Here is a 23,289-nt window from a genome sequence, read left to right as displayed (position 1 = left end):
AATGAGGTTAACTGACGGAGGCGGATTGAACTATACTCGAGCAGAAAACACCGACAGATAAAAAATCATATAGATTGCTATACAACGCGCCTGAAAAGGGTACCATTCAGCTTGCAATCCATGTGTCTCTTAACATAAACAAAACTACCAGCAAAATAATAAAACTAGGAGAGGTTTGTGTATGGCAAAGAGGCGACAATACGCTCAGATATCAGCAGCGTAGTAAAACCCTGCCATTGGGGGTTCCAGTTACCATATCTATAGCTATGTACTCATGGATTGCAAGCATCGTCGTCATCCCTGGGACACTTTCCAAACATCATGTCTTGCTAACATCTACACCTACTTCCCCGTTGCATTTCTGTTCAGCATCATTGTCATCCCTGGGACGCTTTCGCTTGTCATCCTCCACAAAAGCTGAGGCTTCATCAGCCATACTAAAATCCCTGGGATGCTTCCCTAGAATTGTTCGCTTGTCATCCTCCACTAGAGGGTTCTCATCAGTCATACTAACCTCGGATTGCTTACTTGCTTCTGTTTGTTTATTATCTCCATTGAAGTCCTCATCAGTCATACTAACCTCGGATTGGTTATTTGCTTCTGTTTGTTTATTATCTCCATTGAAGTTGGCTTGAGTAGCTGCAAGCTCTTGCTCAGGCACAGGTTTATCTCCATTGGAATTTGATTGGGTAGCTGCAAGCTCTTGCTTAGGCACTGGTTTATCTCCAGTGGAGTTTGCTTCGGTAGCTGCAAGCTCTTGCTCAGGCACTGGTTTATCTCCATTGGAGTTTGCTTCAGTAGCTGCAAGCTCTTGCTCAGACGCAGGTTTATCTCCATTGGAGTTTGCTTGGGTAGCTGCAAGCTCTTGCTCAGACACGGGTTTATCTCCATTGGAGTTTGCTTGGGTAGCTGCAAACTCTTGCTCAGGCACAGGTTTATCTCCATTGAAGTTTGCTTGGGTAGCTGCAAGCTCTTGCTTAGGCACAGGTTTATCTCCATTGGAGTTTGATTGGGTAGCTGCAAGCTCTTGCTCAGGCAATGGTTTCTCTGCGTTGGAGTTTGCTTGGGTGGCTGCAAGCTCTTGCTTAGGTAGTGGTTTATCTCCATGGGAGTTTGCTTGGGTAGCTGCAAGCTCTTGCTCAGGCATTGCAGAACTGCTGGAGTCTATCAGACCAACAGATGGTGCATTATCAGCTTGCTTTGTTCGGACACTATCTGAAGGTATCCGTGACAACACATCTGACTTTGTTTCAATATGAACCCATCCGTTCTTGACCCAATCTTTAGAGATTCTAACATTCCTTAGTTGGCATGCACGGAAAAAGTTCTCTCCTGTAATGCAACAACATCATTAATTCATTAGTTTCACACTTAGCATTTGTGGGATACAATATGATTACCTATTGTACAATAGATCACACATGGACATGATTTCCTAATAGATTTAATATAAGTGAATCGGTAAAAGCATACATGAAAAGGTGGAAATGTCCCAAAATTTGCAGTTCTAACGGTAGGAACATGGTACACACCATCTAGATTCTACTCTCTTCGTTTCTAGACAATTGATTTGTCAAGAAATATTTTTGTTTCTTATTGACAACTTGAGAGCATAAAAAAATAGGAAATATCAATTAAATTAAACAATTGGAAATGCACCTGGAAAATATACTTGAAGGCTATCTGCCACAATGTTGTCCAAACTGACAACAACTCCTTCCCACCAGCCACTAAATTGCCAGACATCAACAGCAGTTCCAGGTAAGAGAGAAGCACCATCAACAGAACTATTTTCTTGAGGACGCGGCCTGATTCTTAGTCGGTCTTGGCATCTCAGTCCCAGTTTATCAGGAAGAGCCAATGCAGAGGCAGGTACCATCTCCTGCATAGAGGCATATAAATTCCTATTGATACACCAACAAATAATCTAATCCTTTTTAGCAAAAAATACATAATATATTTCATGCAGGCACAAAAGAGTAGATAGTAACATTGGGTGTGTGCATGTGTGGGATTATAATGCATTGCCTTTCTCAGGTATACCTATTAATCTAGCCTAATTTCAAACACAAGTCATCAGTCATACCTCCAATCTCCCACTATCATCAGCATTTTGGAGATCATCATACTGAACCTTCAATTTGTTATGATTAGTGCATGACTTCAGAACAGTGCACCTGAACCAGCAACCAATAATGCCACTGTCTTGAGACAAGATCTCTAATCTGTCACCAGTATTATATTTTGGCATTAGTTGCTTCTGAGGCACTGTAAACTTGATCGAGAGATGCTTCCCAGGAGGTTGCTCATTACTTAATATCTGATAAGATGGTATGGAGTCTGTCTGTGGGCTTCGACAAATTTTAGTGCCCAAACATTTTGAATAAAGCCTCTCTAACTGCTTCGGAAACTTAGTTTTCCCAGGTGTACAATATTCACCATCCTTTTCTGACTCAGCTGGAATTTTTAAGGACAGAACAACAGCTTGACTAAAATACCCGCGCAGTGATCTTAAATCAAAATGCTTGAACTTATTTTTATTATACTGGCGAAAGCAGAAACGGATCCCGGCCAAAGAAGAAGTAGGCATTGCATTGGAGCATTTTTCATAATGGTCAGGAGTTAAAACAGTTGCAATATCATCAACACATTCCACACTTATTACTTGTGTAAAAGGAGTGATGAAAACTTCACAAGGATGAGGGGGAGGAGGAGGTATAGCACAAGCGAATTCCTGGTTTTGATGAAACCATCGCACTTTGATCTTCTTCAGTCCCTTCTTATCTTCATACATGTCTTCCAAGTATGCAAGATAGCGATTTTCTTCCTCTGACAAGATCAGCACAAAAGTGTGGGTCTGCAAAACAAGACGCCATAAGATATTCTATAAACGACCCGAGTATATACAAATATCATGACAAAACTTACGGAGATTGTGGTCCCATTGCGACAAAAAGCTTGATAGTGCCGACGCTCCTTGCCACATGTCCAGAAAGAACCAGACCATGTAATGTCTGAGCTGCAGTCTTTCCCCTAAGAAGGATAACAGGAAACAAATCAGTGAGCTCATCATATATGGAACCAAACTACACAAATTTAATGTTACAAGTGATAACTTACCAGATTTTGGTGCAAAAAGCTATCAGTTTCCCCATACCCATCTGACCCAATGTCATTATCCGCAAAAGATCTGTATTTTGAGAATTCTGCAACGGACAACAAAATATTAGAATCACAAATAAAGGCCAAAATTTTGCCTGTGTGCAGGTCGCCTGTTATGGTGGTGGTGGTGGCTGCGCCCAGGCACCATGACAGTGTGTATGTTTTGGGTGATGGGGTGGGGGGTCAATAGGATGGTTACTGGAGGGCATCCCTCTCTGCAAGCTTCATAGCAGATCAACCTTCCACAATCTTCCACTTCTCTTCGTGGTAAAATGTATATGAGTGAAAGTTGTGTGCATGAAGTGCATAAAGAGAATGTTTCAATGTGTTTAAGAAGGCATTAATGAAGGCATAAATTTTTTGTATAGTGCTTGTCACACTCAATTACTCAAATGCGTCTACAATAAAGGGTGAAGGGAAGCCAGCTAACTCAGAGTTTTAGAGCATAACTTAGCGTTTTCTCTTTCAGAGCAAAATTTAGGTTCCAAAAACCATAGACATAAGATCTAAAAGAACAAGAGTGATGGATTATAAAAATAAATAAATATTTTTTACAAAATCATGTAGTCAATGGTGAAACGAAAGAGATGAGGGAGGTAATTACTTTTACTTGAGTCAAGTGCCTTCACCGGAAGGAAGGACGCGAGCCAATCGACCACCTCACGGCGTGACCGCCACTTGCGCGCAAAAACGGGCGGCGCGCCGCCGTCGTCAGCGCCGCCACCGCACCCCCACGCGGCGCTGAAGTCCTCCGATACCACGTAGAGCATGTGGCGCAGGCTCCTCTCGGTGCCGACGACGGCGAGATGCGACACGCCGGCCGCGTCTTCGAGGTAGTAGTGCACGACGCGGCTGCCGCGCTCCTGCGACACGAACTCCTCCCTCCACCGCACGAACTGCGGGCCGTCCTCCCTCGCCATCCTCGTCCGCGACGCTAAAACGCCGCCAAGGAAGGACGCTTGCACACAGGCCCGGGGCACGGCAACACGCGGACGGAGGGGCCGCCGCCGGCAGCACCGCTCACGTTCAGGGCCTCGGAAAGAGAAGGAGGACTTGCGGCCCTAGGAGGACTTGCGGCCCTAGGAGCTCTCGGTTCGCAGAGGAGGATGAGGTACCTCTCGGAAACCTCGGAGGACTATCTGAGGAAACAAGGGAGTCGGAGAGAGGCGGCGGCCCGGGGATTCTAGGAACCCCGGGCGGGAGTAGGATTTCCTAGGGCCTCAGAAGGATTTGGGGGCAGTCGTCGCCGGCCAGAGCGGCTTGAAACGGAACGGGTTCAGGCTGAGCAGGAACTCCTCCATGCACCGGAAGGCAGCGGCGAGGCCACTCCAGCGCTGATCCTTGACTCAGAAACCCAGAAAATCCCTCAAAAGTGACTCCACAAGGAAACCCAACGGCGGCGGCGGCGGTGGTGGCGGCGGCGGCGGCGTTCCGGGAGACCGGTGGCAGGCCGCTTATACGAAAGGGGCGGGCAAGGGTTTCTTCTCGGGGGCGGGGGCACTCGTGCGCAGGACGCTCTCTCTCTCTCTCTCTCCCTCCGCGGAGGCGGGGAGAGGAGGGCGCGGCGCGAGGGAGGAGGAGGAAGGAGACGGACAGGTGGGAAGGCGAGGATGGTGAGGAGGGAGAGGGGCGAGAGGTCGACGGGGGCAAGGGGAATCTACTGCGCTTCGGTTCGGCCCCTCTCTTTCGGGAGCGGCGCAGGGCCGCAGGGGCAAGGGCAAACTGGTTGGTGTGGTGGTTTTCCTTCGGGGGGCTGCGGCAGCCTGTTTGGGTTTGGGTTCGTGAGTCGTGACGCGTGAGGTTGAGGTTGTGTTGTGATTGATACTGATAGAAGAAGGAACAAAGTCAAAGACAGCGGTGAGCTGATCTCACTTATGCCTTGTTTAGTTTTCAATTTTTTTTAAAATTTCTTATCACATCAAATCTTTAGACACATATATGAGTATTAAATATAGATAAAAATAATTAATTGTATAATTTACTTGTAATTTGTGAGACGAATATTTTGAGTCTAGTTAGTCTATGGTTGGACAATAATTACCAAATACAAACGAATAACCGAAGCCAAAAAAATTCGCGAACTAAACATGGCCTTATAAGAGTCGTGGTCTGGAAGACCAACAATAATAAGATGAATTTCTATTCTATGAGTAGACCGGTTTCTTTTCATGGCAACTATACACGAATATAAATAGAAAAATAGAAAAATAAGAGAGAGAAAGAAAACCAAAAGGAAAACACTCTATGACTTCTATCAAGGAGCAGGTTATCGCATGACATGTCGCGCCATTAGGGATCGCGCGACCTCCTTCTTCCTCCTGGCACTCCTTCTCCCCATGGCCCTCCTCCCCATGCCTCACCCTGCGTCGAAGCAGAGACACCCACGACAGCTTGGCACACGTCGTACACCACTGCGGCAATGGCATGCACCCTAGCTCCCGCCATAGCGCTGCCCAAGTCCACGCCCAAGGCATCTTCTCTCGCCCCGGCTCCCAAGGCCATGGCCACCAGCGCTCGTTGCCTCCCCACTGATTGTCGAGCCCACCCGCGGGAGGGAGAGAGAGGAAGGAACAGAGGGAGAGGAAGCAGGGTTGCGCCGTCGCACTCCACCACAACGGGCGCATAGTAACATTTGTGTTTTTTTAGGGTTTCAGTTTTCTTTTTAGTTTTATGTCAGCTATTAACTAACGATGTCGACTATCATCGTTGTAAAAGGACATTTTTAGTTCTAGTGGACAAACATGGGCCAAGAAACATATTTGAGAAAGCCTCGTGTAGTCATGTTTCTATCACTGTGTGTCACGGTGTTTCACCCACTGGATAGAGTGAAAGGATTGAATGAACCAAAAGAAAGGTGAGTTGGGGCTCAAAAATATTTAAGCAACAACCTTAGCATAGCAACAGCTACTTCATCTACTTGTGTGTAGTCATAGAACTAAATAAAGTAAATCTTATGACCTAAGAGCACACTACCATGGAAATGAACCTAAATATCACTCAATGGCTTCTTGCACTCATAACACGCAAAAGCAAGTACTAAGTAAGATTGAGACTTAAAGTAAATGCTCATAAGAAGAGAGGACAAGGAATATTTTTCCCCGTGCACATGTTTGGCTTCATTGATGAGGCTCTCTTAGTTGCTTTTTCACAGCTGCTTGAAAACAGAGCTCTAGGGATTGCTTATGTGACCATGAGTGCATCCCACTATGTGTTGTGATTAAGGACTTTCCTCACCAAGCACTACTACAATGTACAATGTTGTTGCATTTCCTATTGCATTGATCTTTCTTTTTGTGCATGGTGTTATTTGTTGTACACTAACTTACCATCTTTATTTAGTTATGCAAGTGTGTAGTAAGGCTAGAAAAAACACTAACTTTTCTTGTAATATATTGTGGCCTTCCTAACCTGCATAGATAGGTGATGCCCACATGTAGTTGGTTGTGTGCACCTAAGCTTAAGCATTATATAGTGGACCGATGGTTTCATGGATCAATTAGATAAATATTATTCAATATTTGATGTGTAAGCTCCTTCTATATCCAATTATTTGATTTGTCATTGCCACTTCTAGTGGTGAAATCGTCTGTGGCTGTGATGGAAACCTCTTTCATGAGTTGCCTTTTGTTTGTCATCTTATGTCTGTCATGAAATTTTTTGGGCATGTGATGAAACCTCCATTCTAAGTTTCCCTTTTGTTTTATCACATTTGTATGCTTGTGATGAAGATTTTTATATCCACGACTTATGAGGGAGGTATTAGACACCAATTATTCTTACTTGTTGTTACTTTCCTACTAATACAACTCTACACTATGCCTTTCTTACACTCTTCATGTCCTTAAGATCTAGCACCGTGATCAAACAATGATAATGCTTTCTCGATGCCAATAAAACATGCATAAGTTTTAGAATTTCCTACAAGTTGCTTGTTTGTTATGTTAACATGTGGTCCTTGTGAGGAAAAATAGACTTACCTTTGCTATCTTCTTATGGATATGATTAAGATTTACATATGATAATTTATGATGAAGGATATGATCTGATGATCCAATGTCTTGTTAGGTACCAGGCATAATGCCATGATGTGATGTTCCAAACTCATGATCATATGATGATTGATAAATTTTCTAGGTTTGTACGAAATTGAACCATTTTTATGCAAGCGACATTCTCTCAACTTTTTGCTACCATTCCATGCCTATGCAAAAATGTAACGTGTGCATAACATGATGTTCTCATACCATCTGCTATCATCTCAAGTATTCATGTTGGGCGACAAACTGAGGTGTTTTCTAGCTGGGATGTGTCCATGCTCTAGTTATTAGCTACAACGATGGTTGTTACAAGAGATGTAGCACCACGAAGCGAGCAATTACCACATTTTATGGAGTTCCTAAAGAATAAGAGGATACTCTTGTTGTACTTGCACTGAAGATAGACAATCATATTTACTTGCTAAGGATATTATTATCTTAATTCAGTCACTAGCCATTGTTATCTTAGTTAATGCAAAGTCATGTTGTAATATTCCATATGAGAATTTTGGGTATCCTTACTAGCCAATGTAGGAAGTACCCATGCATGCAGGAAACCAAAAAAATTAAGTTGCATATGAGTCCATGTGTGGCTTGGTTCCACTCACACATGCAACCAAACAATTTGATGTTGCATAGACTAGGGCTGGCCAAGTTTGTCCTAGCTAGTGGTGCGAGCTATGCCTGCTGGCCTAGTATACGTTGTGCACTCTGACAGAACCACTACTGATGTTTCCAAAAAAGGAAGTGCCACTGATTTGCTGACATGTCACGCGCGCATCTAGCAGGCGATGGCAAATATGTGGTGTTGGGTCGTTTGTGCATGCAGATGGAGCTCAAATATACCTTAGAATATATATATGTAAGAGAAACCCTAACTCGTCATTCTCTAACCTTTCTCTCCCTCTCCTTATTTCTAACTCCAGTCGCCGATGTCCCTCTTCTAGCTAGCCCCTCCTCCAAGCTACTCTCCTCCCGGTGGCCCTTTAGTGGCAACGCCTATGGCACAATGGCGGGGCTCGTGGCCACCTAGATCCAACGAGCGTGCTGAACCTGCAATGGTGGCACACACACACGGGGATCTAGCGGTGTCGACGTACCTTGTGAATAGGCTCAGCAGACCTATCCATAGGCTCGCTGTTTTTAAATTTATTAACATGAAGTTTGGATTTACACAGACGTAGAAGTGGAGGTGGATTGGTTGCCCGCCTCCAAAAATCATTTATGCCTGTCTGCGGAAACTTTGGCATAGTGTATGTTGTACACTTGTACTCTTCCACCATTTCAATGTGAAACTAAACCTAACATGTTCTAATTATGAATACATATAGACGCATTTGTCCGTGCAAGTGTTTTACTATGGAGGGCCTCTTTGGTCTCTTTGGTTGTCTATCTTCCCTTTCTAGGTAGAATAGGAATGTGACTAAACTTAAAGTTTGGTGTCTCTTGTTATGTTTGTACTCTCTCTGTTTTGAATTATAAGTCGTTCTTGTTTTTTAGATACATTATTTTTATAGACATAATATATGTCTATGTGCATAAAAAAATTATATATAGAAAACTAGAATGCAATCTATTGGTCAGTTTGGTATCACCATTACCTTGAGTAACTTAGCAACTTCGTTTGCTACTATGCTCTTTCCAGGCAATGCATGAATCTTAGGTCTTGTTTAGTTGCTAAAATTCTTTGGATTTGACTACTGTAGCACTTTCATTGTATTTGATAATTATTATTCAATCATAGACTAACTAGGTTAAAAAAAATCTATCTCGTAAATGACAAACAAACTATATAATTAATTATTTTTAATATATATTTAATGCCTTATGTATGTATTAAAATTTGATACGACGGAGAATCTTGAAAAAAATTTAGAAATTTTTTAGGAACTGGACTGAGCCATTGACGGATCCACCGGATGTTGAAAACGCATGGCCATTGGATTATTACCCTGGGCCGGCGGGAGGCAGCGCCAACGATGCCCGCTGGTTGGCGCTGTGGGCGCACGCCGCACGCCACACGCACGGTGGGGACTGGGGCGTGTGAGCGTGGGCGGAGGCGAGCAAACAGTGAACAGGCCATGGGGTAGGCGTACGCCTTAGCACGTTGGAGCAGGCAGTTATCCGTGCCGCCGTGCATCAATAGTGAACTTGCTGGACAGGACAGTTGCTATGAGCTCGTAGCCTCGTAGCGCGGATGGCGGATGGCGTGAGCGGAGGCGGAGCGGCCTGGTGTCGCACACGCGCAGCGGGTCCTCCGCTCGGCTCCGCGACGGTGGGCCAACTTGTGAGTTCCAGATTGAGAGCCCGTGACGCCACACGTTTGGCAGTTGGCCTTTTTAGGCCTGTGTCTATGTGGAAAGGCCTCTCAGCCCAGCCGTCCCCCCAGCTTGCTTTAGTTTCATACATGGGCCTTGGGCTGAGCGGATCCACCGGAGCGCGGTCTGAAAATGGGCTTGGACTTCTGGTTCTCTGATTCAGATTTCAAAACTGTAGAAAACTGACGATTTCTTCTTTTTCTTTTTTTTTTAATTTTTTGCAGAAAAAATACTTTCCTTTGGAATTTAAATAACGCGCATTTTGTGATCCAAAAGCAAACCTTTTTACGTCGTATGAGCATCTCCAACAAATTGGTAAAATTCACTTGTCAAATCTTGAGTTATAGCAAGTTACTAATTTGTTTAGCAAAAGAAAAAAGGATGTGTCTCCATAAGTTGCTATTCTCACTTGGTAAAAATAGAGGATGACAGATGGGACCCGCTCATTTGGTAAAAGAATATGTGTCTCCAATAAGTTGTGCTCAGGATAGCAACTTGGGATAGCAACTTGACAAATCTCGGTAGTAGAAACCTCTGGATAGCAACTTGGAAAATTTAGCAAGTTAAGATAAGGAGTTGTTGGAGGAGGATTTTTATGCTTTTAGCAAATTTTGGTAAGATAACATATTGAAATACCAAGTTGTTAGAGATGGTATCAGTACGTTTTCCTTTTTCTGTCATGTACAAAAGCAAAGGATACTCGCTCAAAATCGCTGAAAAGGACCGGCGGCCTTGTTCCACGAACACCGGTGACAGTGGCACGAGTGGTTGAAACAACAACTATGCAACTTTCCGTCAGCCTGTCTGGTTCACTGTTGCGTCCGCTCCGCTTTGTTGCTGCACGAGCTGAGACATCATGAAACCCACTCAAAAAAAAAATGACACCCACTCCAGTTCAAACGCCGCCATATCGGCGACTGATTCCCTGCTGGATCCGTCGTGGTCGTGGCGTCGTCTCGTTCCCCTCCCCCACAGTCCCATTCCATATTTCCATTGACGCCACTCCAGTGCACACGCGTGCCGAGCCTCCGCATTGTTCTGGCTCGCACGATACTTGCTCATGGCGCTATGGAGCTTGGAGCATCATGGACACCCGTGGCTGGCTGCATCCACCAGCAGGGAATCAATCAATGCGAAGGTCAATTCGAGTGTGTGTTCTTGAAGTGTCCGTGGCAGTCCATTTCTTTATCCCAACAAACCTCGGCTTTGTAGGGTGTCCCGTCCCGTGCAACCAAAGCTTCCGGTACTATTTTCCCCGGGGATCCTGCGGCTTCGCCTCGATCCAATGATGCGTACTCCTAGCAAGCAATACGCTGTACACATGCAGTTCAAGAGATTCTTCTGCTATGGCCAATGAGGGTGTGGACCACCGCTCCAATGACACTTCCAAGCTATGGAAGAACAGTATTAGGCATTGTTTAGATCTATTTTTTTTAGATTTTGACATTGTATCACTTTTGTTTTTTTATTTGACAAATATTATCTAATTATAGAGCAACTAGACTTAAAAGATTCGTCTCGTGATTTAATGTTCCATGCATATGCCGTAAAATTCGATGCGATGATAAATCTTGTAAAGTTTTAGGTTTTTGGTACATCTAAACAAGGCCTTAGTAGTATAGTACTCCGTAGCAGTTCAGCCAGCTCCAAAGTACTGTGGCGTACTCCAGGATCAGTGCGAGTTGGATAGTTTACAGTGTTTCCTTGACGTCTACTCCCTCCGTCTCAAAAAGAGTGTCGTTTTAGGTTTTTGTGCTACAAGTTTGACTCGATTTGTAGAAAATATGTTCAATATTTATATCTCTAAATAAATTTGTTAAAAAACTAGACTTAAAGATCTTTCCAATGATATTAATCATGTATTATAAATATTAATATTTTTTACTATATATTTAGTTAAAGTTATTTCTCGAGAAACGAAAACGACACTTATTTTGAGACGGAGGGAGTAGCTCATTAGTTAATCCAAAGAGCCTCGGCTTCGTTGTCTGTCCCTTCTCCGGTCGCTGGTTAAAGCTTCGTGCACCATATTCCGGGATCTTGCTTCCTCCTCCTCGCCGTCTCGGTCGATGAAACTCACGGTCACGGTGCATGCATCGACATCAACCAATGCAAAATGCAATGCAGTACGAACCGGCGTTACTCTAGCTGCTCCCTCTAAAGCCGGCGGCGATCTGGCCGGGCGGTGCATCATCGCCAGTCCGGCACCTGCTCTGCAGTCCACGGCTCCAGGACGCGGTACGGCAGCGTTCGCGTAGTGGATCAGGTAAAATGTCTGTGGGTGACGCCGTATCCCGTTAATGGCGTCGTCTCTGGTCCTCTGAAAGCGAGGTCTCATCTTCCTCGATTCCTTTTCCTGACGCTTTTCGCGGCCCTTTGTGGCGTCATTAATCATCAATCTTTGTCCGTTGTTTCACAGGCGAACAGTACTCAGTACTACGTGCTCACTCTCCACACAGCTAGCTCCCCTGATCATTCTCCCATTTTATGAGAAAAATGCTGGGGCATACGTATAATGGAGGTGGGTGTACCCAACCGGAATTCGGAATTATCCACCTTGTTTAATTAGGCGGGCCACCAATTATCGAGCAGAATTACGCCTGTTGGCGCTATTAGCATATACTACTGTACTACCCAATCCAATAGAAACGTTATACTAGTACTCCTACATAGCGCATAGAACAGTGAGACGTACATATCGGGTGATCGTGACGCGAAAGCTCAGCTCTTGTTTTTGATAATCAGCGCGCACGAGTCATTTTGCTACGAACTTGGTCACGTCACGGAGGCATTGAAAAACACACACGTACTTACTTAAACCGAAGATGGTCACGGCCTCACAGGCTACGTAAACGCAAGACGCCCGAGAAATGGTTGCGTACTCTCGATGGATTGGATGGGGCAATCGAGCCTCTTCGCTTAAACTTATCTATCGAAACTACCAGTTATTTAATAGTATTTTTCTCTTTCAGCGAACAATGCTGGCTCTCGCGGCCTGCAGCGGAAATGGACGTGCCACCGGAACGAACGTTCACACGCGCTGACGCACTGTCCAGTCCTCGCGTGAGCGAGGCACCGACGACACCGACACCGGCTCGCAACTGGCAATCGCAAGCGTGAGGGAGGGAGGGAGGGAGAAGATCAGAAAAACGGAGACGCTGCAAGGGGGAGGAGGGCATCGTGTAGGTGGGCGCGGTTATACGTGCACGACGCATCCATCTGCGCTCGCGACCCCTCGGTGCCGGTGGGTGGGCGTGCTGGCGTGGCGGCGGCATCGCGCGCGCGCACACACACATGCGCGCGCGTGCCCGCCCCGCCCCGACGCAGGTTTTTCAACGCCCAACAGCTCGGCGACCTGGCGTCAATTCACTCGTGTTTTTGGCGGTTTCCTCGCAGGCCAGCCTCACCACAGTCCAGCCAGCCGCCGCGGCGTCCTTAGTCCTTACTACAGCGTGAACGCATTCCGCGTCCGGAACAGGGTCGGCGGCCGCTCGCTCTGAGATTCTTCGTGCCATACTGCCTGCCATGTGAAGGAGGGGAGGGAGGAACAGCACGGGCCACGGAGCGTAGACAACACAGCCTACATACAGGGAGGAAGCTGCAAGCCTTTGTTCTGAAAAGGGCTGTGCCGCTTGCATTGCAGGACGCGGGGAAGGTTCCAGCGCATTTTACAAATACAAAATTCCGGGGCGGATCAATACGACGAATGGCGAAGTCCGGACGCAAACGGCCGTCCCCTTTCCCCCCTGTTCGAGATTGATACGCCCAGCGTGCCTATATGATTAAAAGGCAGCAACACAGCGCAAAAAGGAGGATTAGTAGGAGTAGTTTATTATTGTGCAGTTGTTCGCCTAATCCCGTAATGCAGTCACGTTTCTCTTAGGTGTTGTTTACTTCCAAAAATTTTGCAAAATAGAAATAGTAGCACTTTCGTTTGTATTGGACAAATATTGTCCAACTATAGACTAACTAGGCTCAAAAATTCGTCTCGTCAATTCCGACCAAACTGTGCAATTAGTTTTTATTTTCATCTATATTTAATACTTCATGCATACGTCTAAAAATTCGATGTGATGGGGAATCTGAAAAATTTTGCAAAATTTTTGAGAACTAAACAAGGCCTTAACCCCCATTTCACCCTGCCACCAACAGGCGCATAAACAACAAAAACAGCACCAGCACAACAGGGCGCGAGACTGAACCAACGCCCGTACAAAAAGTAGGCTAGGAAGCAAAAACTGCCGCCTCTGATGAATGATTTTGGTCAGCTGTCACGCATAGGACGTCAGGACTCAAAAAATGCTCTTTTTTTCCTCCAAATGAAACTGGTCCGTAGAACACAAAAGGTACTGTTAGTGTTGAGTTGGCCGAACACACACAATGTTAGAGAACTTTTATTAGTTGGCCTTGTTTAGTTCACCCTGAAAAGCAAAAAGTTTTCAAGATTCTCCGTCACATCGAATCTTGTGGAATATGTATGAAACATTAAATATAGATGAAAATAAAAACTAATTACATAGTTTAGCTGGAAATCACGAGACGAATCTTTTGATCCTAATTAGTCCATAATTGAATAATATTTATCACAAACAAACGAAAGTGCTACAGTATCGAAAAGTTTTCACTTTTCGGAACTAAACAAGGCCATATACTAGCAAGTATGGCGCATTGGGAGGAAAAAAAACTACCTAAAACATTCGCTTCACCACCAAGCACAACTACGGCGGCCAGTACAACTTAATTTATATACATGCTACTTTTGATGTTGTGATTTCTTGCTGCAGCAATCACAAATGAATTGGCTCGTCAATGGAAATAAGGATCACAATGCTATATCTGTTCTTTTTTATTTTTTTATAAAATTCAAAAGCTATACTTTATTTTATGATGACCATGGTATCATAATATGAATTAATATTGATAACAGTATAATAATGTCATATGAATTCTGTATTGAATTAGAATACAACCCTGATAGGTTTTTTCTTTCAGTAGGGCACAAAATATTTACTCGCAATTCATACTATCTGTGTTGAGTTAGATACCAGTTCTATAACTTCTTTAAGGATCATAAAAATATGTAATTTTTAATATCATATTAAGGTAGTTGTCGTCGTGTCTTGGTTTCCACATTTCACCTCTTGTTGAAAGTTGCATTGATATATGCAGGATAGCTTAAAAACTTGCATGGGTATGTGCGGACAACTTAGAGAAACATTTATTTTGGTTAGATTAGATGAGATGCAAGGGCTCAAAATTTTAGTTTATGATTTTGATTAGTTAGGCCATCAACTAATTTATATCACAATAATAATTTATTCCTAATTAACACCGACAACTTAGTCATAAAAAATATTAAATAGGGTCAAAGTTTTTGTATTTATAATTTAATTTTTATAAATGGAGTTACCTTTTTTGCGAAAAATAAATAGAGTTACTTAATCTAGAAATAAAAAATAAAAAGGAAATAACAACACAAAAAGAGTAGCCCGGCAGTGACCTCACCACTTGACCAGGAGTCCAAAAAGCCCCCCCGCCCCCGGGGGGGGGGGCAGCCCTTTCCGGAGGCCTCAAGTACGGAACCCAACAAGGAAAAAAAAGAAAGCATTTGATTTCCTTTTTCTTCTTTATTTCTTATTCTCTTGCAAAACACATAGTACAATCTATCACAACTCTACCATACATGCTTCTCGTCTCTATTTCCTGTTGTTAACAATTTCTTTTTCTTCTAGCCTATTGTGTTTTCCTTTTTGTTTATATTTTATCTTCCAGCGTACTGTATCTAAATTCTATCTCATGTTTCCGTACATAAAACAAAGATTCATGAGTTCAATTATAACATTTACTTTTCCTTATGTTTTGAAACGAGACTTAAATTCTATCTGATTAGATCGTATGTTCGCATGTCTTGTAAACCGTACTATTTCAGGGAACAATATTTTTAGTTATGCCTTTTCAACAAAGCGATAAGTCCAGATGAAAAATACTTTAATTATCCGATAGTTAGAGAGAGACGAATAAATAAAATAGATAAACAAAAAAAGAACTAAAATTCTATATTATTAAATATAAATTTAGAAATAAATATAGATAGAGATATACATAGAGACATAGACCTAGATATATATTTTATTTTTATTCTTGTAACGCCATTCTGGCGGCATCCATGATCCATCCATCCCAACCCACGGGCGCCTGCGCGCGCCACACACTGACAACTGAGGGTGGCAACTGTCAACTGGCCTGGCATGACATCACTGCTGCTAGGTGCTATCGCAAAGCATTGTCTGGCCTGCCCAAACGATACACGCTGCAACGAGATTTTTCCGTCCAGCTTTGCTTTTCCTGTCTTTATTTATTCATTCATTATTACTACTCCCACTTACTTACTTATAGTTCGTTTGAGTTTATCAGTCGGTATTTTCTGCCAGCTCTCGATTGTATGCAAGTCATTAGCCGTTACCATTTTGTTTGGTGAAAAGTGTGTCGTGTCATAGTGCCATTTCATTTCAAAAATGCTTTGCTCCTCAGATGGACGGCGCTAGTATCCCCGATGTGATTTCCTCCTGTCTCATGATCGGTAGTCGTGTGCACGAGGGGAAGGAGCCGAACCCCACCGACTGGCACTGCCATGGCACCGCATCGTCTCGCCACCAGGAGGGCACGAGACTGAACCAATGGCCGTACAAAGAGTAGGCTTGTTAAGGCAAAGGCAGCTCAAAACCAACTCTGGAGCACACTCTAGCAAATATAGAGGAATGTGTACAATTTCAAAACAAATGCATGGAAAATTTAAGACAACTATTAGCAAACTTTTATTTTACCATGATGCATTTGCACGAGGAAAGCCAACGTGGCTTCGCGCCTATTAACTACACTAGTGATCCATCACTTGAACCTAAAGACGAACACGGTTTAGAACAAGCGCCGAAGAGAAGCAATCGAGTCAGGCGCCCAAACATAGTGATGACCGGACCCGAGTGGGTGTGACCGTAGGCTTAGACACAGGTGTGCCTGTGCGGTCACACCAAAACCACACCGATATATTAAAAAGCAGGAGCGAGAGGGTAACAAACAAGTTACCAAAATAGAATACAAATAAACTCCCTATGTTGTCGTCTACCTTGCGTCCTATTTCTTCTTCCTTGCTTCTTTCCCCAATTCCGCCTACCTACGATTCCTTCTCATAAAACCGGGTACTTGGATCCACAGATTATTCCTCGATTTCACTTCTCCTCTTTTGCATCTCAGCGAGGCCCCGACGAGCTGCTGCAATTCGCTTGAGAACCTGTGATTCCCCGGTTCCGTGATCGAATTGGAGAGCGTCGCGATCTGGATCCACCTCCGCCACCACCTCCATCTCCACCACCACACTTCCAATATACTTGATTCTCTAGGCGATTGGGTGCCATGAACCCCGATATGCAACTTCTTCTGGCAGAAATCCAAAAGCTCACAACCAAGCAATCCACAATCCAGAAGCAACTCGCATATCAGCGGGATCTGCTTGAGTGCCGCATCCAGGAGGCAAATTTGTCTATAGAGAAGCGCTTCGATGAGTCGGACACCACCATCGAGCGTCGCATCCTCAACTCAGAGTTGCGCCATGACGCACGCTTCTTCGTCATCGAGAAAGCCACCTGCGAGGGTGTCGTCGATGACCCACATCTGCACATTTGCAAGTCCGACAAGTATTGGAATCGTTCCATGATTCAAGCCACCATCAAGCCAGCGCTCATCCTCGAGACTCCCATCAAATCAGAGCAGCACGTCGCGCCCCCACCTGCTCGCTACATGGCTGCTCGCCCCAACGGGCACCCCGTCGCCAACGACCACCGGGAGAATGAGCAGGAGTTGTCACCACCCCCACTCTTTCTCCAGTCATGGGTATGGCTGATTCCTCTACAAAATCCTATTAAGTTACATGGTACTGCATATGATCTAGTTTTGTTGTGCAATCGCCCATCCGATTTACCCCACAACCCTACCAGCAAGCTCCCCAAGCAAACTACATTTTCCATCCTTCGATGGAACTGATCTTCATTTGTGGATTACATGCGTGGAGACTACTTTGAGATGTACTTTGTTGATCCCTCTATCTGGATTTAGTGTTCCCGCATGCAATTCACAGGACCTGATGAGTGTTGGATCCAATCCGCTACACCTAGGCTCGAAACCATGCAATGGTCTCAATTCTATAGTGCTCTGCATACACGCTTTGATGGTGACGACTGACGAGCATGGATTCCTCCTTTGCTAGCTTTATCACATTCAACAAACTTCGTATGTGTTAGGATTATGATCGCTTCTATAGGAGCTTGTCGACCAATAAACTTCCTATGATCCCACCACAATCTCCCAGCATTACATCACACATTTCACTGATGGGCTACATCGCAATTATTCTTGTTCAGCATCCTAGCTCCCTCGTTTTGTGCAAAATACTATTCAGCCCAATGAAAATAGATCCTGCACAGCGGCAGAGCTTGAAGAGGATTTGAGGAGGGGCCAACAGTACTTAAGTTATCTATATTGTGTAAATCTTTATTACTTTCTAATGACTAAGCATAGATATCATTAAGAAAATGCAGTCACCAAGAGGGGGGCATAGCCCACTTTGGCCTGTACATAGATCTTCCACTGATCTTGCATTTATCTACTCCACTCTTGGCTTGTTACAGGACGATGCATCAAAGAAGCATGATTGGAGGTGTATTGATGCTCCCTTGGCGCCACGATGGGCTCCAAAGGGCGCCTACCCTCTATCTTCTCCACTAGGAGTAGATAAGGCACAAGTAGTCTCCTCTAATAAGTCAGGTCTGGCCCCCAAACCTCTGGATCGTCGTGTTGCTGACCTCAAGGCATATCGCCATGCTCGCGAGCTACATGATTATTGCGGAGAGAAGTGGATCCAAGACCACAAGTGTGTGACCCAAGGCAATCTCCATGTGCTGGAAGAACTTTATGCTCTTTTCTCGACTGAAGATACTGTAGATAGTCCGGCAACAGAAGAAGATGAGGAACAGTTATGTCATTGTTTGTCTGCTGATGCAGCAAGTTTTGTGACCAGCGTCAAGGCTCTGCAGTTTATAGGACAGATTCATCAGCTCCCTATTCTGATACTTCTTGATTCAGGCTGCTCTACTTCTTTCATAAGTCAAGACTTGGTTACTCGGCTTTCTGTTCTCCCAGTGCAGTGCAAGCCCTTTAGCGTCACGGTGTTGAATGGAGAAACAATGCAGTGTGCTAGTCTCCTACCTGAGACAGTTTGGACTATGAACAATTATCATTTTCAGCACGATTTTAGTATCTTGTCTATGGACCATTATGACATCATTCTCGGAATGGATTGGCTCGAACTGTTCAGCCCAATGGAAGTCGATTGGCGTCAGCGTTGGCTTGCTTTTTCATACAATGGTATTCCTGTTCGTTTGCAAGGTGTTTCTCCAGATGTTCCTGACTTTCCCAATGAGTTGCTGGTTCCGTCTGATAATAACAAGGCTACGAAGCAAAAACCCCCGCCTCCGAATGATTGTCTGGTAAGCTGTCACACACAAGACTCAAATATCCTTTTTTTTATTATTTCCTCAAAAAGAAACAGGTCCGTTGAACACAAAAGTTAGCAGTAGACAGTAGTGTTGAGTTGGCCGAACACACAGAGAACTCGTTTTCCTTTGCCTTTTTCCCCCTTCTAGTAACGCCATTCTGGCGGCACCAGGCGCGCCCGCGCGGAGCGCCACGCACGGCTGCACGGGACGGGACCGCGCCCGGCCGGCCCCCGACTGTGCGGCGGTCGCTAGCGTCCACCGCTGAAAGCCTGAATTGAAATTGAAACCTCACCATCACGACTCCAAACTCCAAAATTTTCCCCATGAAGAGGCGCCGCCAAGTGAGGTGTCCTAGGATAGCATGACATCACTGATGATAGCTAGCATTGCCTGGCCTGGCCTGCCCAAGCGATACACGCTGCTGCGACGAGATTTTTTCCGTCCAGCTTTCGTTTTCCTTTTTTTTTTTCGTTTTGTTTCTTTGCGGAAACAGCTTTCGTTTTCCTGTCTCTATTTATTTATTACTTACTTACTTACTCTGCCACCTCTCAACTGTATGCAACTCACTAGCCTTTAACCCTTTACCATAATGTTTGGTGAAATGTGCGTGTCGTGCCATTTCATTTTTAGAAAATGTTTTCCTTGTTTGGTCTGCGGATGGATGGCGCTAGTTGTACCCCGACGCGATTTCCTCCTGGAGGACCCAGCGTCGTGGTCGGTAGTCGTGTCTGCGTGCCCAACGTCCCAGTCCCCCAACGCAGAGCGTGAGAGGAAGGCGCCGAGCCCCACCGACTGGCATTGCCATGGCAACGCAACGCAACGCCTCGCCACATGCGGTGCGGCACGCCGGCACAGCGAATAGGGGGTCAAAGAGGCGCGCGGACCGGGGGCCCATGCGTCGGTGGCCCGGGGTTGGTGCTCAGGACCGACGCACCGCGGCTGCGTGCCTGCGCGACGCGAGCGTGCTCAGGCTTCCTCCTCCGGTTTTAAAGCGCCGCACCCACCGCCCCCTCTGTCATCCCTTCTTCCGTCTACAGCCTTCGCTCTCCTTCCCCACGCGCACGCACACGCACACTCCTGCGGCAGCCGCCAAGCCATCCCGGAGCTCGGAGCCGGCGGCGCGGCACCAGGACGGTGACGGATCGGCGGCGACTCATTCGAGAGCGCCACTCCCATGGCGGACAAGGTAAGCACACGAGCGCCGATGATGCTTCTCTACTTGTTCGTCGTTCCAGCTCGGTGCTGCTTCCCGGGGACGGCGGGGTTCCTCTGCGCGATGAGCCTTGGCGCCGATCTCTCTTTGCCTGTGCTGCGCTGGCGCTGCGCTCTCGGGTTGTTCTCGGTAGAAACGTTCGTGTCTTGTTGGTGGTTGTTACTGGGGAGGAAGAGGAACTGCAATTGTGCGACCCTCGTGGTTCAGTTCAATGGCGTCGGTCGATCTCTGAGTGTGCTGTATTTCTCTCGACTCTTTTTTTTCCCTTTCACCTGCTTGCAGTTTTCTTTTTTGGGGTTTTCGGTTAGGAGTTCAGGGACAGAGTCCAGTAGACAAAGAAATGGCCATTCTTTTTGCTGATATACGAGAGAACATATGTTGAGAGATTCAGGACAAACAAACCAGAGTTATGTTTGATAGGGACGCTTGAAAAGCTTATTGGAGTTCGATGAATTGATGCACGCCATTTTTGGTCTAAACAAAAATATAGTATATAGTAGCCTTAAAGTGTGACGCACTCAACCAGAGCCCAGAGGGTATGTGGTACTATGGTATGGCGACTGAAGTACAGAGCAAGCAAATGTTCCCCTGGCCCTGGGTGACTCTGACCAGCAGAATCCAATTGCCTTTGTCCCAACCGCTTCCATGCCAAGACGATGAAGGCTCACGTCTGGTTTGTCCATTTGTCTGGTTTTCAGTTTTCCACACAGGCTTTTCAACAAAGCTACAATTTTTTTTCAACTTCCGCTACTGTCGTTTTCGCATTTGTATCGCAATCGCTCGCTTTTCAAACATAGGAGGATTCATGAGTCACAGTCTTTTTCCATGCCTTGTTTTTTTTTTTTGGGGGGGGGGGGGGGGGGGGCGGGGTCCAGTTCATGTGCATCTAGATTCTAGACATGTTTTTTTCTTACCATTTCTTCCACTAGTTCGCTGGGAATGCACTGTGTACGTAATTTTTTTAGTAATACCATGTGTGAAATCTTCTCATCATTTTCATTGTATTCGGGAGTACTGCTGTGTAATCCCTGACTAAAAACTTGACAATTGATGAATCGGAGTATTGTTGTACACAGTCGGATCTGCTTCCAATAATAGCACTGCATTTATTTACCGTCATTGAATCCTTCGATCTGTCTGCTGCAGATCTCCACGATCGTCCTCAAGGTTGACCTTGAATGCGAGAGATGCTACAGGAAGATCAGAAAAGTCCTCTGCAAGATCCAAGGTACTACTACCGCTCTCATCACCATTCTTCGCGAATGCAGAGACGCCTCTGCGGTTCACCGGGGCTGTCAGTTGTCACACACTGACATTTGGACCCGCTGCCGTCACATGGCTGCATGAGCGTTCACCTCGCCAGTTGTTGGGCTCACCTGTCAGCTACTGTTTACAACTGTGTTTTTTTGTGTTATTTTATTAATTATATTAAGGGAATGTTTAGTTATCTTTTCATCTAAAAAAATTATGGATTTTCATCTATTATTTTGATTAATAGAACTAAACATCATACAAATTTTTTGATAAAATAATTGTCATTCTCTATTTTAGATTTTGAAGACAAAAAAAACCAAAAAAAAGTCTCAAAAGGCTAAAATGAGAGCAATAAATTCTATATTTTGGATTAAACTAAATATAACCATAAATATTGATATTTTATATTTCATCGTTGCAAAGGAGTTTGTATTTTGCATTCAACGAGGAACTAAACACGTCCTAATAATAATTAATAACTTATACATGGGCATGAGCATGTTTTTTTTTTTGAGCAATGGCCATGAGCATGGCTGATTCTGACTGATTTGTGTTGCGCAGACAAGATGAACATCAAGACGATCTCGTTTGATGAGAAGAGCAATACCGTGACGATCTCCGGGCCGTTCGACGCCGACATGGTCGGCAACAAGCTCTGCTGCAAGGCCGGCCGGGTCATCAAGGAGATGGACGTCAAGGGCAAGGGGAAGGACGCCGGCAAGGCCAAAGACGGCGGCGGGGATAAGGCCAAGGACGCCGCCAAACCGGCGGGCGAGAAGGACGCCGGCAAGGCCAAGGAAGGCGGCGCCAAGGCGGAGAAGAAGGATGAGAAGGCCGAGAAGAAGGAAGGAGGCAAGGGCGACAAGCAGGAGGCGAAGCCAGACAAGGCCGAGAAGAAGGAGGGGGGCAAGGACGGGAAGGCGGAGGCGAAGAAGGTGAAGTTCGACCTCGATGGCGGTGCTCCCGCGCCGGCGTCGGACGCGAAGCCCGGCAAGGCGATGGTGATGCCGCCCGGCATGACCAAGGCCGACCTCGGCCCGCTGCTGGAGAAGATGATGGCGGCCAAGGCCGGGTCCGAGCCGCCGCGCGGCGAGCCGATCGCGCCGCCGCCGATGATGGCGCCGGGCGCCGCGCAGGGCGTGGCCGTGCCGTCCATCTGGCCCGCGCCCGCCGGGTCCGTCTCCGGCTACGGCTACAACCCAGGCTACGACTACAGCGCTGGCGCTGGCGGGTACGGCTACGGCTACGGCTGCGGCTGCGGCGGGTACAACGGCTACTGCCGGTGCGGCAAGCCGGCCGCGCCCGGCGGCTACTACGGCGTCCCCGTGTACGACAGCCAGGGGTGGTACTACGGCGGCGGCGGCGGCGCCCGGCAGCCGTACTACCCCCAGCAGCAGCAGCAGCACTACTGCGAGGACCCCAATGCCGGGTGCAGCGTCATGTGATGGCGATGCCCGTCGTCAGCCCGTGGACGGATGGAGAGACAGAAGCAATCAGTGTGTGGTCACACACACTACCATGGTCAGTGCCGCCGTGCTGCCTTGCCGGGGCGAGAGAAAAAAAAACTCTTCTTTTTTTTCTTTTCCGTGTGTCCCCTTGTTCTTGTTTATGCCTGTGGATTTTGTTAATTTATTTAGGGAGTTGAGTTGTGCATGTGAACAGTGATGGAGCTGCGTGCGACGCTTATATGGTGTCTAGTTGTGTCTGTGATGAAGTATAATGAGAATACAGTACTTAGTATTATATTTTAGATGAAA

The 23,289-nt window shown here is 45.8% G+C and overlaps 3 protein-coding genes across 3 annotated transcripts; 2 read left to right on the top strand and 1 right to left on the bottom strand.

Moving 5' to 3' along the window:
• Nucleotides 26–4,904, bottom strand: LOC8060666. Its single transcript, XM_002460953.2, has 6 exons — nt 3,767–4,904; nt 3,121–3,206; nt 2,929–3,033; nt 2,087–2,857; nt 1,660–1,882; nt 26–1,332 (listed from the first exon to the last, which is right to left on the bottom strand). The coding sequence occupies exons 1-6, from the start codon at nt 4,080–4,082 to the stop codon at nt 320–322; spliced, it is 2,514 nt and encodes an 837-aa protein (XP_002460998.1). The 5' UTR covers nt 4,083–4,904; the 3' UTR covers nt 26–319.
• Nucleotides 16,619–19,343, top strand: LOC110432792. The gene is made up of 3 exons (XM_021453621.1): nt 16,619–17,404; nt 18,199–19,056; nt 19,236–19,343. Exons 1-3 carry the CDS (start codon nt 16,928–16,930, stop codon nt 19,341–19,343), a joined length of 1,443 nt encoding a protein of 480 aa, XP_021309296.1. The 5' UTR covers nt 16,619–16,927.
• On the top strand, nt 20,067–23,289 carry LOC8079170 (heavy metal-associated isoprenylated plant protein 6). The gene is made up of 3 exons (XM_002463119.2): nt 20,067–20,251; nt 21,425–21,506; nt 22,094–23,289. Exons 1-3 carry the CDS (start codon nt 20,240–20,242, stop codon nt 22,975–22,977), a joined length of 978 nt encoding a protein of 325 aa, XP_002463164.1. The 5' UTR covers nt 20,067–20,239; the 3' UTR covers nt 22,978–23,289.

This window comes from Sorghum bicolor, chromosome 2, assembly GCF_000003195.3.
Source record: "Sorghum bicolor cultivar BTx623 chromosome 2, Sorghum_bicolor_NCBIv3, whole genome shotgun sequence".
Taxonomy (NCBI): Eukaryota; Viridiplantae; Streptophyta; class Magnoliopsida; order Poales; family Poaceae; genus Sorghum; species Sorghum bicolor.
Note: the sequence above shows the minus strand (reverse complement) of the source record. Positions and strands in the feature narration are given on the sequence as shown.

Excerpts from the sequence above, each read along its gene's own strand:
- LOC8060666 (XM_002460953.2), bottom strand. The coding sequence starts at position 4,082 with ATGGCGAGGGAGGACGGCCCGCAGTTCGTGCGGTGGAGGGAGGAGTTC. Across the intron at positions 3,034-3,120 it reads GCTTTTTGCACCAAAATCTG|GGGAAAGACTGCAGCTCAGA; the intron begins GTAAGTTATCAC and ends TATCCTTCTTAG. Across the intron at positions 1,333-1,659 it reads CCTTCAAGTATATTTTCCAG|GAGAGAACTTTTTCCGTGCA; the intron begins GTGCATTTCCAA and ends GTTGCATTACAG.
- LOC110432792 (XM_021453621.1), top strand. The coding sequence starts at position 16,928 with ATGAACCCCGATATGCAACTTCTTCTGGCAGAAATCCAAAAGCTCACA. Across the intron at positions 17,405-18,198 it reads CACTCTTTCTCCAGTCATGG|GACGATGCATCAAAGAAGCA; the intron begins GTATGGCTGATT and ends GGCTTGTTACAG. Across the intron at positions 19,057-19,235 it reads CGCCTCCGAATGATTGTCTG|GCGCGCCCGCGCGGAGCGCC; the intron begins GTAAGCTGTCAC and ends TGGCGGCACCAG.
- LOC8079170 (XM_002463119.2), top strand. Across the intron at positions 21,507-22,093 it reads AGTCCTCTGCAAGATCCAAG|ACAAGATGAACATCAAGACG; the intron begins GTACTACTACCG and ends TGTGTTGCGCAG.